Source organism: Lynx rufus, unplaced genomic scaffold (assembly GCF_022079265.1).
Source record: "Lynx rufus isolate CCGP_SWC_20201006 ecotype Redwood Valley unplaced genomic scaffold, mLynRuf1.p SCAF_1, whole genome shotgun sequence".
NCBI classification, from domain to species: Eukaryota; Metazoa; Chordata; class Mammalia; order Carnivora; family Felidae; genus Lynx; species Lynx rufus.
Genome location: NW_025814823.1, coordinates 234782962 through 234796186, shown reverse-complemented (window position 1 = coordinate 234796186; position 13225 = coordinate 234782962). Strand labels below are relative to the sequence as shown.

The 13225-nt window shown below is 56.1% G+C and overlaps 1 protein-coding gene across 2 annotated transcripts in view; it reads left to right on the top strand.

Annotated features, from left to right (window-relative positions):
- The window catches only part of TENT4A (terminal nucleotidyltransferase 4A), a 46588-nt gene extending 33617 nt beyond the window's left edge, over positions 1–12971 (top strand). The window contains exons 7-13 of one of the 2 annotated variants that reach the window (XM_047094174.1): positions 1629–1842; positions 3994–4120; positions 5145–5245; positions 6090–6262; positions 6694–6852; positions 9132–9296; positions 11124–12971. In XM_047094174.1, the coding sequence (XP_046950130.1) occupies positions 1629–1842; positions 3994–4120; positions 5145–5245; positions 6090–6262; positions 6694–6852; positions 9132–9296; positions 11124–11315 (1131 nt within the window). In that variant the 3' untranslated portion in view covers positions 11316–12971. Of the gene's footprint in view, positions 1–1628; positions 1843–3993; positions 4121–5144; positions 5246–6089; positions 6263–6693; positions 6853–9131; positions 9297–11120 lie in introns of both variants that reach the window. The other variant, XM_047094166.1, reaches the window with a different exon arrangement.
- The last annotated feature ends 254 nt before the right edge of the window (positions 12972–13225 follow it).

Sequence of the window (13225 nt, the reverse complement as noted above, 5' to 3'; positions counted from 1 at the left end):
AAGGTTTGGCCCCTTTTTCTCCTTATTGTTCATACTGCTGGCTCAAGGCATGGTCACACCGCCTTTCATTAGTCTGACTCCTCTGACTCCGGGGCACGTCTCTGCCGGAGATGCGTTAAGAAGAGCGAGACTGGGATTCCACACCTGTTTTCTTACAGTTTCTTACAGTTTGCTCCCAGCGCTTTGCCTCCACTTTGGCCTCCGTGATGCTGCCCTTGGACCCGTTCTTCCCATTATTTTGAACTAAGTACAACCTACTGTTCTGATTCCCTCCCGTTTTTCTGATTGAGAACTATTTCAGTCGCCTGTCGTCATGGCTACTGCCTGTTTTTATGGTGCCGGGCACTGAGCTCGGTGCCTCCTGGCACATTCCCCACGGGGTCCCGGGCGCAGTCCTGTGACCCCGCAGAAGGCCACACGCGGTGTGCGTGGGATTGCCACTGGCCTCGTGCCCCCTGCTGCCCGGTGCATCGTGCCGCGAACCCGGGCCCCTAGCAGCATCTGAGTCCATTTCGCGGCCCACGGAGGTGAGAGCCCCAACCTTGCACTGGGTGGCGCTCAGGTACTTGGTTTTGACTGGAGGGCAAGCAGGAAGGAAGAGAAGCGGGGAGGGCAGGAGCACGAATGCTGCCCTTGTGCCGTTGGCACGTGCACATCCTCAGTTCTTGTGAGCCCCGGAAACACCTGTCGGTGCCAGGAGCTGTCTCTCCTCAGGGACCTGTGTGAGTTTTCAGGAACTGTGGCTTTCACCCGGACGTGGCCGTCATTCTCCAGGCCCGCCCCGGCCGGCGTGACGCCCCACGTGTCCCGCAGTGGCGCCGTGAGCACACGTGCCCACTGAGCCCTCGCAGCCTGGCCAGCAAGGCCGACAGAGTTTTCAATTAATCTGTTTTAATTAATTTAACTATGAATGGCCACACATGGCTTGTGGCTGTCACTGTGGGCAGCACAGGCCTGCCTCCCAAGCCTCGTAAAGCAGGAGGGTATCCAGAGGCTGCGTCCTAGGTTCAGAATAAGTCCGTCACCCGCTTACAGAAAATGGGGCACCAAACTGAGGCTAGCACTAATCCGTGTGACGAGCAGGGATGTAAATTTGGTGTAAATGTTATGACACAGTACTAATCACCTGTACACAGTTAAAATTAATCTCACATTCTGGTTGTATGTCACGCTGTGACACTCTCCGGTCTGATACTGCCCTCTATGGGTTGTATTTTGGAATGACGGAATTAAGGTTGGATGGAGTCTGTAACGTTGCATTCACCGGCCAGAGGACTCTCTGTTGTGGAGAAGACGCTCTGCGTATTTATCGGTATTTGCTAATCTGTGGTTAATCACATGTCTGCGTTAGTAGGAAGACGCTCTGTGGGTCACGAATTTCGGAGAATTAAACTGTAATAAAAAAACAGAGATGAGAAGGTTTTATTTCTTCTGAACTCTCTCTGTTGACGAAGGCTCTCCAGGCTCGGTTAGGGCCTCCCCTCTGCTGCTCGGAGCGTCCTCACAGAACTGGTGAGAGCAGGTGCCCCGGAGGGCGTTTCCTTGGAGAGACCTGTAGGTCTCCTGATTTCATGCCGTCTATTTAGAAAGTGACTTGAATCCAAATTGTGGATATATTGCTTTTACAGTTGCATCCAAGAATTGATGCCCGGAGAGCTGATGAAAACCTTGGAATGCTTCTTGTAGAATTTTTTGAACTCTACGGAAGAAATTTTAATTACTTGAAAACTGGTATTAGAATAAAAGAAGGAGGTGCCTATATCGCCAAAGAAGAGATCATGAAAGCCATGACCAGTGGGTACAGACCATCGATGCTGTGCATTGAGGACCCTCTGCTGCCAGGTGAGGGCACCTTGCTCCGAGTTAGCTGGTATCTCCAGTGCACGCCGTGGCCGTGGCGGGGCCGGGAGGGGGCGTGTCTACAGTCCCTGCAGCCAAGGGCAGTGCACTGGGTTCCAGGCGGGTTCCTACTGTGCTAACAGTTAAGCGGGATACCTTCAGAACTCTTTCGTTTAATGCTTCTAGTTCTTACAACGTCGGAGTTTTGTTTCCATTCCTTGATTAACCAGAAAAATGTAGAAAGTGAAAATTAAGAAAAGCGTATTTTTTCTGATTAGTAAAGTATAACATATCCACATATCCGTCGTAGACCATTCACTTCTGAGAAGCAGGTCACACAGAAAATGAAAGTGTGCCGCAATCCCCTTCCGTTTCGGCGTGTTATCTCTCCAGGTTTTTCCTACACGGATATTAACATTTATTATTGTAATCTTACTAATTAAGTGGCCCCCATAATGCACACAGCTTTACAACTCGTCGTTCTAGTTAACAGCGCATCCCAGGCCCCTTTCCTCTGTGCGTAGGTAGGCGTGTTCCGCTACAAGGATTGCCGCACAGAAGGTCCTGAGGCGGCCTCCTCTTTCTCCACTTTTATTCCCACGAGCGGATTTGATGGCGCTCATGTCCCCGTTAGTGTAGGGACAGTCTTCTTAATCTTTGCTGGTCTAACAGAACCACGTAGTATAAATTTTCATTGAGTTTAGATTTCTTTTTCTTTTTTTCTTTTTTTTTTTTTTTTACATTTATTTATTTTTTGAGAGACATAGAGCACAAGTTGGGGAGGGGCAGAGAGACACAGAATCCGAAGCAGGCTCCAGGCTCCGAGCTGTCAACACAGAGCGTGACGCGGGGCTCAGACTCATGAACCGTGAGATCATGACCTGAGCCGAAATCGGACACCCACCCGACTGAGCCACCCACGTGCTCCGAATTTAGATTTCTTTTGTGGTTTAGTGAGATTGACCCAATTTTTATCTATCGATTCCACAAATGTTTATTGAGCGTCTATTAGGTGAGACACTGTTCTTACTGTTGGTGATAAAGTCAGTGACGGACAGGTGACAGAGAAGGTGGGGGGGTGGGATGTCAGCTCCAGGTACACTGCCCTTCACCCAGAGTGGTTCTGGGAAATCCTGTGCGAGTGTTAGGGAAGCTTTCCTTGTCATCACACTGTCCTTTATTTCTCCCCAGCTTGTCTCTCACATCTGTATTTGGCATTTCTTGTTCAGTTACTATATATTTTTTAATGTCCTCAAGTGTAACAGTTTTTTTGTTTTGTTTTGTTTCGGGGCTGCTGGAGTGTGGAATTTACTTCTTAACAGCCTCTTGAAAGGAAATGTGCTGACTGTTCTGTCGTTCATAAATGACGTGACTTAATGCCGTGCTTTTTCTGTAGTGATTCCCCAGCAGTGTAGGAACACGTTTCACGTCTGTCTGTGTCCAATCAGTTAAGTTGGAGGTATTTCCAGTGTCTTCACTATCTGCTTAAACATACTTCAAAGAGGAAAGCCCACGTTATCACTGGATTGTATTACCAAATCTGGAAAAGGAAAAATCCCAATACTTAGAATGTCTCCTAAAAAAGTCCTGCTTACTTGGATTGTGAAGGATGCTGATTAAAATTCAAAACTATCCTGTGACAAAAGTTCCTCGACTGTGGCTCACTTGGTGACTTCCCTGTTGGCTCCATGCGCCCCGCGCCCGGCCGGTCCTCACCGTGGGAGAGTCTGGGCCTGCGGCCTTCCGCCCCAAAGGGTGGGCTTCCCCGCAGGTCCCGGCGGTGCTGACAGGATTGCTGTGTCTCGGGCCAGCCGCCCGCCTCGTGCATGCCTGGCCAGCACCACCGTGGTCGGTCACAGTCGCTGCCTTGACTCTCTGGTGTCTTTGCCACCTGGGGAGCTGCCTGACTTTTTCACGGACTGTCACTCTGTCTCTGAATGACATCGCACAGAGGTAGACCCGGATCGTAGCCCGCGAACGTCAGGAGATGGCGCCAGTGACGGGCAGCGTGTTGGCAGGCGCCTGGCTCGGCCTTCCTGGTGCATCCGGAAGTGGGGAGGGCCCGCTGCAGAGTGACTCACGGGAGAAGACGGGAAACATCTGGATCAAGGGCCGGATGTTGGGCAGGGTTTGACAGCTGCCTCTCTCTTTCAGGAAATGACGTGGGCCGCAGTTCCTATGGGGCCATGCAGGTGAAGCAGGTGTTTGACTATGCCTACATTGTTCTCAGTCATGCCGTGTCGCCCCTCGCGAGGTCCTATCCAAACAGAGACTCGGAAAGGTAACGCAAGTCCCCTGTCGCTGTCCTGGGCTCGCGGCCCCCGCGGTGTGGCGGCCACACACCTCGGCCTCTGCGGAGCCCGCCCCGCCTGCCCCGCCTGCCCCTGTCATTGCTTCCGTGAAGTTACTGGCAGATGTGCCCCCGCCTTGTAGCCCAGAAAGATGCTGATGAGGAAGGCCTGGCGGGAGTTCAGGATGGCTCGGCACCAAAACTTTCTTGTTTGGGGACTTGGCGGTTTCTTCAGGGCGTTTGATTTTGGGGAAGTGATTTCTGGCTTTTTAAAACTTGGGAACGTGATGCATTCCCTTGAGGCTGTCTTCAAAATGCACATACTGAGTTCTGAGTGAGTGCATCTGGGCCTCTGGGCGCACAGGCCCCAGCCCTCCTCCCTGTGCGTGCTCGTTCTTGAGTCTCCATTTCAGAGGACTCTTACGGGTTGTGAGACGTGCCTGCGGCATGGCTGGGGGGGCGGATGGAGTGAGGGGGCGGTGGGAAGGAAGAACAATGAGGTGGTGGCCAGTGCTCGTGGAAACTGTGCCGGACGGGGAGTTTGAGGCCCGGCGCTACCGGTGATCGGCTTGTCGAGGGTTTCGAGCCTCATTCCGCGCACGGTGCTCTCCGGCAGGGCTTTCGGCCCGGTGCTGGGTGCTGGGAGTCTCAGCCCTGGCTGCCTCCGCAGGGGATAACGCCATGTCCAACCTTCGTGAGTGCTGGGCGGTGGGGGGGGGGGGTGCACTCCCCTGCTTAGACACCTCCTGGAAACCATCTTTTGTAGGTAGCTGTAGGCCCCGGGACGTCTGTATAAGCGAGCCCACCATTTCTATGCTATGATCTCAAAGCACATCTGGGCTCAAGCATCAGAATTCATATATGCTTTGTAAACTTATTTTAGCTTTCTTCCTACTATCTTTCACTTAGCAAAGGGATACGTTGTTAAAAATAGAGAATAGCCGGTCGGAAGGGCTTGTGGGCTCATAGTAGCTGCCGCCCTCCGCTGACCACCCCCCGCCGTGTCCTCCTGCAGCACTCTGGGAAGAATCATCAAGGTCACTCAGGAGGTGATCGACTACCGGAGGTGGATCAAGGAGAAGTGGGGCGGCAAGGCTCCCCCCGCGCCCGAGCCTGGTGAGACTTCCCTGCTCGCGTCTGTCACTCGCGCACTTTGGCACCTCGTGTGGCAGTGCCTCTCGGTCCCTCCGTGGTAACTGTCAGACTAAGTGCCTCGTCTTCTGTAACGTAAGAGTTTGCAGCCATGAGATTTAGGCCCCTGGACATACGACGTGTGCCACACGTGGACTTGTAGCGTCTCTTCTAGTAACTGCATTAAAAATGTGAAAAGAAACAGTGAAACTCATTTTCACGTATTCTATTCAACTTCTGTTCAACACGCGACGTGTATAAAACATTTTTGAGAGATTTTACTCCCGTGCTGCTGGGCCCGTGAGACCCTGCGTGCACACCGCATGCTCCCCAGACACGGGCTGTGTGTTCAGATTTCGTAAGGTTTACAGCCGGAAACCGTTCCCGTAGCCACCTTGTTCTAAGCACAGTTGAAGGTGTCCCAGTGCTGAAACGCACAGCTTTAAAAACTAAGAAAATTGGGGCGCCTGGGTGGCGCAGTCGGTTAAGCGTCCGACTTCAGCCAGGTCACGATCTCGCGGTCCGTGAGTTCGAGCCCCGCGTCGGGCTCTGGGCTGATGGCTCAGAGCCTGGAGCCTGTTTCCGATGCTGTGTCTCCCTCTCTCTCTGCCCCTCCCCCGTTCATGCTCTGTCTCTCTCTGTCCCCAAAAAATAAATAAACGTTGAAAAAAAAAAAAAAAGTTTAAAAACTAAGAAAATTGAATAAAATTAGGAATTGAATTGGTCGGTCTCGTTCGCACCGGGTCCGGGCCCAGCGGCACCTGTGGCCGCCCCCCCCCCCCCCACCCCGTCCTCTCAGTGAGGCCACTCAGGCCTGTCTCCCCCGCAGACGACAGAATCAAGATAAAGGAGCGAATCAGCCCGTGTGACGGGGACCAGCCGCAGCGCCGGGACCCGGAGTCCGCCTACAGCCAGCGCCTGACCCTGTCTCTGCCCAGCCCCCAGCTGCTCTCGTCCGGCTCCTCCACCTCCTCCGTGTCCTCGCTGTCGGGAAGCGACATTGTGAGTGCGCCGGCCAGGAGACGTCTCTGGCTGGCTTTTGAACTCTAGCAGCCCGGGGGTCCTCTCCCCTCCGTGCGTGTGTGGGTGGGGGGCACCCCAAGACCGCACCGACGGGTCCCCGCTCTGCCGCGGGCCTCTGCCGACAGTCGGGGACCCCGGTCTCCGCGGGCCCCAGGAGCCGGCGTGCCGTCCAGCCGTCCACACGTCGCTAGGGCGGACGCCCTCGAGTGGTTTTTCAAAGGCCGTCTGGAGACGAAACGTTGACGCGAGGGGTCTCCTACGCGGCTCGAATGCCGTTCTGTCCGGAGACGACTGGAGGCCGCGTTGGGCAGCCTCGGGCTCCTGTGGCGGGGGGCCGATGGGCACGTGGGCTCCCGACGTTCGCGTCGGCGCGCCCGTCTTCAGCTCCTCGCCGTTGTTCCTGCTTACAGGATTCCGACACGCCGCCCTGCGTGACGCCCAGCGTCTACCAGTTCAGCCTGCAGGCGCCCACCCCCCTGCTGGCCAGCCTGCCCACCGCCTTGCCGATGACGAGCGGCAAAGCCCAGCCCGCCACCTCCAGGACGCTGGTCGTGACAACTAACACTCAGGTACGTGGCCGGCCGGCGCCTGTCCTGGGGGCGGGCCCTGGGACCGGCCGATGCTGTTGAAGCGTAAACGACTCCTGAAGTCGCGGCAGGCACGTTTCTGCCTCGCAGGAAACCCTCGTCTTTCGCGGATTGGTGGGCTGTGACTTGGGTCGTTCTGCGGGAGAGCGCGTCCCCGAGGCCCACTCTGGGCAGGCGTGCACTGGGGGGACAGCTGGCCTCCCACCCTGACAGGGCTCTTGACGGGGAGCGGGCCGACCGTCTGTCTCAAGACGCCTCTGAGCCCCGCGTGCGACTGTTGTCCTTGGCGGGTCTGGCGCTGCCCCTGGGCAGGGAGGGGCCGTGGTCTCGGCGTCCTCTCCCGGTCTCCAAAAACTTCGACTCTCTCATGTCACTCATTAGGCAGTATTTATAGGGCTTTTTCTGTTAGAATATGTTTCCTGTTGTTGTTGTTTTTTAATTTGGACAAAACTAGATGTCTGAAAGGTAATCTCAAAAAACACTAAATCTGATGGCTCTTCCCAATTACACACAATTGAGTACGTGTGTGGAGAAACCCAACACGTGGATTTGCCTTTCAAGAAAGGTCATCTCTACAGTGCGGGTTATGAGGTGAGCGTAGAGGGACGTGGGCGCAAACGTACGGGCTCATTTCTCTGTGGCTTGGAGCTTTGCCCCGGGAGGGTTGTCCTCACAGGACGCGCCCCAGACCGCAGGCCGAGGGCAGCGTGCCGTGACACGGGGTGGCGACGGTGGCAGGCGGGAGGGCCCCGCTAGAGCTCCCGGGAACTGCGTGCGGGTGTAATGCTGAGGTGGCTTCCTGTGCTATGAACGTGGATTCTGGGGGCGCCTGGGGGGCTCAGTCGGTTAAACGTCCGACTTCTGATTGCGGCTCAGGTCCTGATCTCACGGTTCGTGAGTTGGAGCCCCACGTCGGCCTCCACACTGTCCACGTGGAGCCTGCTTGGGATTCTCTCTCCCTCCCTCTCTCTGGCCCTCCCCTGTTCGCACTCTCTCTCTCAATAGATAAACTTAAAAAAAAACTAAAAGCAAAATATATTCTGCCACGAACTCTGGGGGTGGTAGTGGCCACGGTCTTCCCGGATCAGTCATCGGGTCTGACCTTGCCTGAGGTCCCCGGTCCCCCAAAGGCCAGCACGGCCGCCGCGTGGTGGTCCAGCCAATGCCGACCGTGTGATTCTGGCAGGAAGTGCAGGAATGTTTGGGGGATAGGTCGAAGGCCGGGTGCTGGTGCCGTGGTCTGCTCTGTCACTCGTGCTGACAGTGAGTGAGCCTAAAGCTGCGGTCGTTCAGATTTGAAGCCACGGCTTGAGGCCCACTTGGTTTTCTTTCTGAACTTCAGACATTACTTCTAGCAGAGTAACTGAGTAAACCACTCCTGTCTGCAATATCTCGTGCGTGCGGTCTCCATGGAGGTGTCCCCCGCTCGAGACGAAATGGGCACGTGGAGCTGGGGCATGAGTCTGTCAGACCCAGTGGGCTCTTCCCGGTGATGCCAGCTCCTGGGCAGGGCAGAGCGCCCACCGACAAGAGAGAGGGCCCGTGTGCGCTGCAGGCCCCGGTGGGGAGTTTCGTTTGGTGGAGCGTAAGGAAGGGCCACTGCCTGTGTCCGGTGCCCTCGTCACCCTGCGGCTGCAGGTGTCACAGCCTCAGAGTGCCATCTGGGACACCCCAGCACCTGTCCCGGCAACCTGTTCCAGGCGCTGTTCAGGGTGGGGGCTGCAGTCCCCAGGGGTCTGTGGGGCACACGGAGGATTCTAAGATGTGGGCAGTGCCTCTCTCAACGGTCTGAGAGAGTTCCCAGGGGCACCCTGTTCGGAGACAGAAGCAGTCCAGGGGCCGGAGAGGACGGGGAGGGGCAGCCTTCCCCAGCACCCCTCCACAGGCCAGCGCGCGGCCTCTGAGCCTGTGTTGGGGCGGGGACTATGCTTCAGCTCTTTCCAGAGCTGCGAGGGGTGGTTGTCACTCTGATGACTCGTTTGTTACATTGGTGTTTGGTCTTCCAGGAAGAGCAAAAGCTTTTATGACTTGGCCTCCCGGGCAGACTTGATACTGCAAATGCTGTTTCAGAATGTGAAGTATTCTTGCGGCAAAACAAAGTCTTGTCAGGTGATAGGAAAACACAAACAACGTTCGTGAACCTGTTTGCCAAGTGCTGTTCCAAAGTAGCGCCCTCCCTTCTCGGGCTCAGCATGACAACTGGGACCGTGACCTCTGTCGGCTTGCTGCCTCGCTGATGTCTCTGCTCCTTCTGTTCCTAGACCAGGTTCACGATACCTCCACCGACCCTCGGGGTGGCCCCTGTCGCTTGCAGACAGGTTGGCGTCGAAGGAGCTCCAGCGTTGAAAGCCGTTCACCACATGTCTTCCCCGGCCATTCCGTCCGCATCTCCCAACCCGCTCTCGAGTCCTCACCTGTATCACAAGGTAGGCCGCCCCCCTTGCTGGTGGTGCCCACCCACGCGGGTCTGTGACAGGCCGGGGCTCCATGCTGTCTCCGCCCGAGACAGGGCTCCGCAGAGAAGCTCTTTACTATTTATTTACTCTTACGATTCTTTTAAGTTTGATTATTTTGAGAGACAGAGGGAGAACGAGTGGGGGGGGAGGGGCAGAGAGAGAGGGAGACAGAATTCGAGGCAGGCTCCAGGCTCTGAGCTGTCAGCACAGAGCCCAACGGTGGGGCTCGAACTCATGGACTGCGAGATCATGACCTGCGCTCAAGGTGGATGTTTAACTGCCCCACAGAGACGTTCTTTAAGGTGGAATTGTTTTCTGATAATCCGTAACAAAATGCATGTTTGCTTTTGTTTGTAATGAAAGAAAAGTATTAAGCTATTTTCAAGTGTGATATAGTTTTAAGCATCTCCCATAATTCTTTGATTGAACCTGTTAGCATAAAACTGAAGTTGGAAAGAAGGTTGAAAGTGGGGAATATTTTGCTTTCATGTTCATTTGTTAATTATATGCCAAATGCTTTGGATTTCAAGAAGCCAGTGGTACAATCCAGAACAAATGCCGGCGTGGCCCAGTGCAAGGTGTGGCCGTGTGATCTCACCCCCCTTCTTTGTGTGTGCGCCCTGGGGTGGAGAGGGGCCGGGGTGCGCTGGGAGGGCCCGCATCTGACCTGGTTTCGCCGGGGTCCCTGCGAATGCTCATGTCCGTTCCCCTGTGGCTTCTCCAGATGCTGCACGTGAGAAACTTGGGTGATGGGAAAACAGGTCATCATCAACTTCGTATGCTCTCAAAGCGCCGGAGTGTTTCCGAGAGCAGGCGTCTGCCCGTGGGAATGAGGGTGCAGTGTCCCCAGGCGAATGTCCCCTGTCTCTGAGGATACGGGGACACTCCCCTCGATTACTCCAGTCAGTTCCTCTGATGCTTATCTGATCGTATTTTGCCAGTGAATTTTTGATGCTTAAGGTCTGGCTCTTTGGAGCTAGGTCATTAAGTCCTGACTGGTTTTTCTATTTGGGGCCGAGTAATAGACATTCCTTCCTGGATTTACCCATCCTGTCACGAGGGGTGTTCGTGGCACCCCACGGGCATCACGCTGCCCTGCTAGAAACAGGGTGAAGGGACGACTTCGAGAAGGGAGGCGCCTTCGTGAGCCTTTGCTTTGCTTGGCTTTGCTTCCCACCCCCTGCTCTTGTTTGCTGTGACACTCCTGACCGCGGGCATGTTTCCTCCGCTCTGCTTTGCGTGGAGCTTCGGGCGTAGGAGCGCCAAGCGCCGGCCACGGCGTGTCCAGCGTCACACCCCTGGGGGCTCGCTTGAGCGCCCCCAGCCTCCTGGGCACAGAGCTCGTGCACGTGTTCCAGAATTTCAGAGCCAAAGTGGAGGAAAAAAGCCGAGGGGCCCCTTAGTTCTGTGGACACATAGGACCAGTTGGAAGTGTGGTGCTAACATCTTTGGGCGGGAACGTGTGTGGTTTGACCCGGGTGGGTCGCCGAGTGGGCGTGGGACTTCCCGCCTCACATGCAGTGGCCGACGTGACCTGGAAGAGGCGACTTTCTCTCAGCTCCTCCACATTTAGTGTCACGGGGACACTGTGCGTGCAGCGGGGACCAGACTGCTGCGTGGCCGCCACGGGCGGGAGCCTGTGTGCGCCGTGCACGGGCCAGGCCGGGTCTCCAGCCGGGGGGGGACGTGGCTTGGGGGACGCTCCGCGGCAGCCGGGTGGGGAGCCTCCCGTGGCCGTGGCACCCGGTGGCTCCGGGGCGGCCTGTGACCCTGCTGTCCCCTCTGTCTCTCCAGCAGCACAGTGGCATGAAACTGTCCATGAAAGGCTCGCACAGCCACGGCCAGGGCGGCACATACGGCTCCGTGGGCAGCGGAGGCGTGCGGCCCCCTGTGGGCAACCGGGGCCACCACCAGTACAACCGCACCGGCTGGAGGAGGAAAAAACACACACACACGAGGGACAGCCTGCCTGTCAGTCTGAGCAGATAATGGCCCCGACGGCGCCTCCCGGCCCCCGCTCTCCGCAGACTCACGCCGGGCGACCTCGCGCCCGGCCGGGAACTGAGACCAGCATCCAGCACGTGGGCCGGGCCCCTCGGGGCGCCCGCCGCCGCTCACTCTGCATGTTCCTCGTGTGGTGGTCGCGTCCATCTTCAAGAACAGCTCCCTGTGCTCGTCTGTGAAGCCTTACTCGGCGCGGACGCTGTCCTCCGCCTGCCCGGGCGTCTCCCTCGGCGCCTGGGCGGGCCTGGACGGGGCCTGCAGGACACGACGTCGGCCTCGGCGCTCCTCGGCAGCGGGTCTGGCTCCCTCGCGGTGCGGCTGTTTTCGTGGCGCGTCTGTCGGAGCGACAGAGGCCGACCCCGGTCTCGTGTCCTCCTCGGCGGGCGGGGCGGGGAGGCCGCCATCGTCTCACTGCCCTCACGCTTCGTGTCCCGTGTCAGAACTGTTTTTGTATGTAAATACTGAAAAGTTATGATTTGTGCAATAACTCAGATATTTTTATTTAATTCATATTTTCACATAAGTTATATTTAAGGGAGGAGGTTTTTTTTAAACAAGCTTAGGTCCTTTCCCGAGTCGCATTTTCTAAGTTGGGTTCATCGTGTCGGCTGGTTGTCTGATGAGCACCGTTACCAACACCGCGAGTGAGGGGCTCGGGGTTTGTTTTCGTGTTTTCCTTTTGGTCAGACGCGGACGAGGCCTCTCAGCGCCCGGCGGGGGAGCCGAGTGGCCCCGGCGGTTCTCGGAAGCGGCTCGGCCCCCAAGCCCTCTGACCAGCTGCCCGCCGGCCCTGCCCTCCGGCCCGTCTGTTGTCTCGCTCTGACCACAGAGCTTAACGTTTTGGTTTTTGGTTCTTTTAAAGTAGACAACAAATCCAGCATTTAAAGTGCCAGAACTTTCTAAGGGGAGAAAGGGTTGTCACATTATAAAATCCTAAAAAAACAAATGTGAACTTTGAGATGCTTCCGTCAGTTTTAGTAACGTGGCCTGTAAGGATGGGTCTGGTGAATATCAGTACGGACAATGGTACCCAGTTTTAGGAATGTGGAGAAAGGAATTATGTTGATTCCATTGAGGAATCTGTATAGCAGTATGCCTTCGTTCTGTTAAGAGCAAACCTATGAGGAGTCCTTCAGCTGCTCAGTGCACCGTGGGGAGTATTTTTAACGTTTTGCAGGAGAGCACAGCCCAGGGGTGGGGCCGGGGGCGGCTGGCGCCCGACTGGAGAAGCCTACAGGCGTAGGACGCGGGCTCAGTCTGCCGCGGCGGCCACTGTCCTTGGCCTTGTTCTCAACAAGAATATGTCCATCCTGCCTAACCCTGAGTTTTCGGAGCACCACAGTTGTCCTGGGTGTTGTTGGCTGCATCTCAGAGGCCGTCTGAGCCCCCAGTTCTAAAATGGGGGTTCCGGCCCTGCTGAACACTACAGGTAGGCTGGTCTTTGAAGTCCACTAGTGGAGAACGTCGAGTCGCGAGACTTACTGCCATGACACCTGATCGATGTGCCGAGTGGGCGCTCTGGAGTGCGACCTGGTGGTGGGGCCCCAGGGAGGGCGGCTCCGCATTGCTGCGGCCGGCCTTCGGACCCAGGACTGGCTCACAGCGCCGTCGAGAGCTGGGGCTGTGGGCTGTCGGGGTGGTGGGGGGGGGGGGGCGGCGTTCCAGAACAGAGTAGCACATGTCTGCAGTTCTTGTTGATCGAAAGTTATCAAAAATATTTAAAGATATTTAAATTGTGAATCTATTGATAAAGAAATATTTATAAAAACTGATACGTAGGCCTGTACTAATCTCCGCACATTAGCAATATTGACTGTAACCCTACATCAAGGAGCCACCGCGGGGCGAGGGCCCCGGGGGGTGTGCATTTTAAAGCTCGATTCGTAGACACAGGC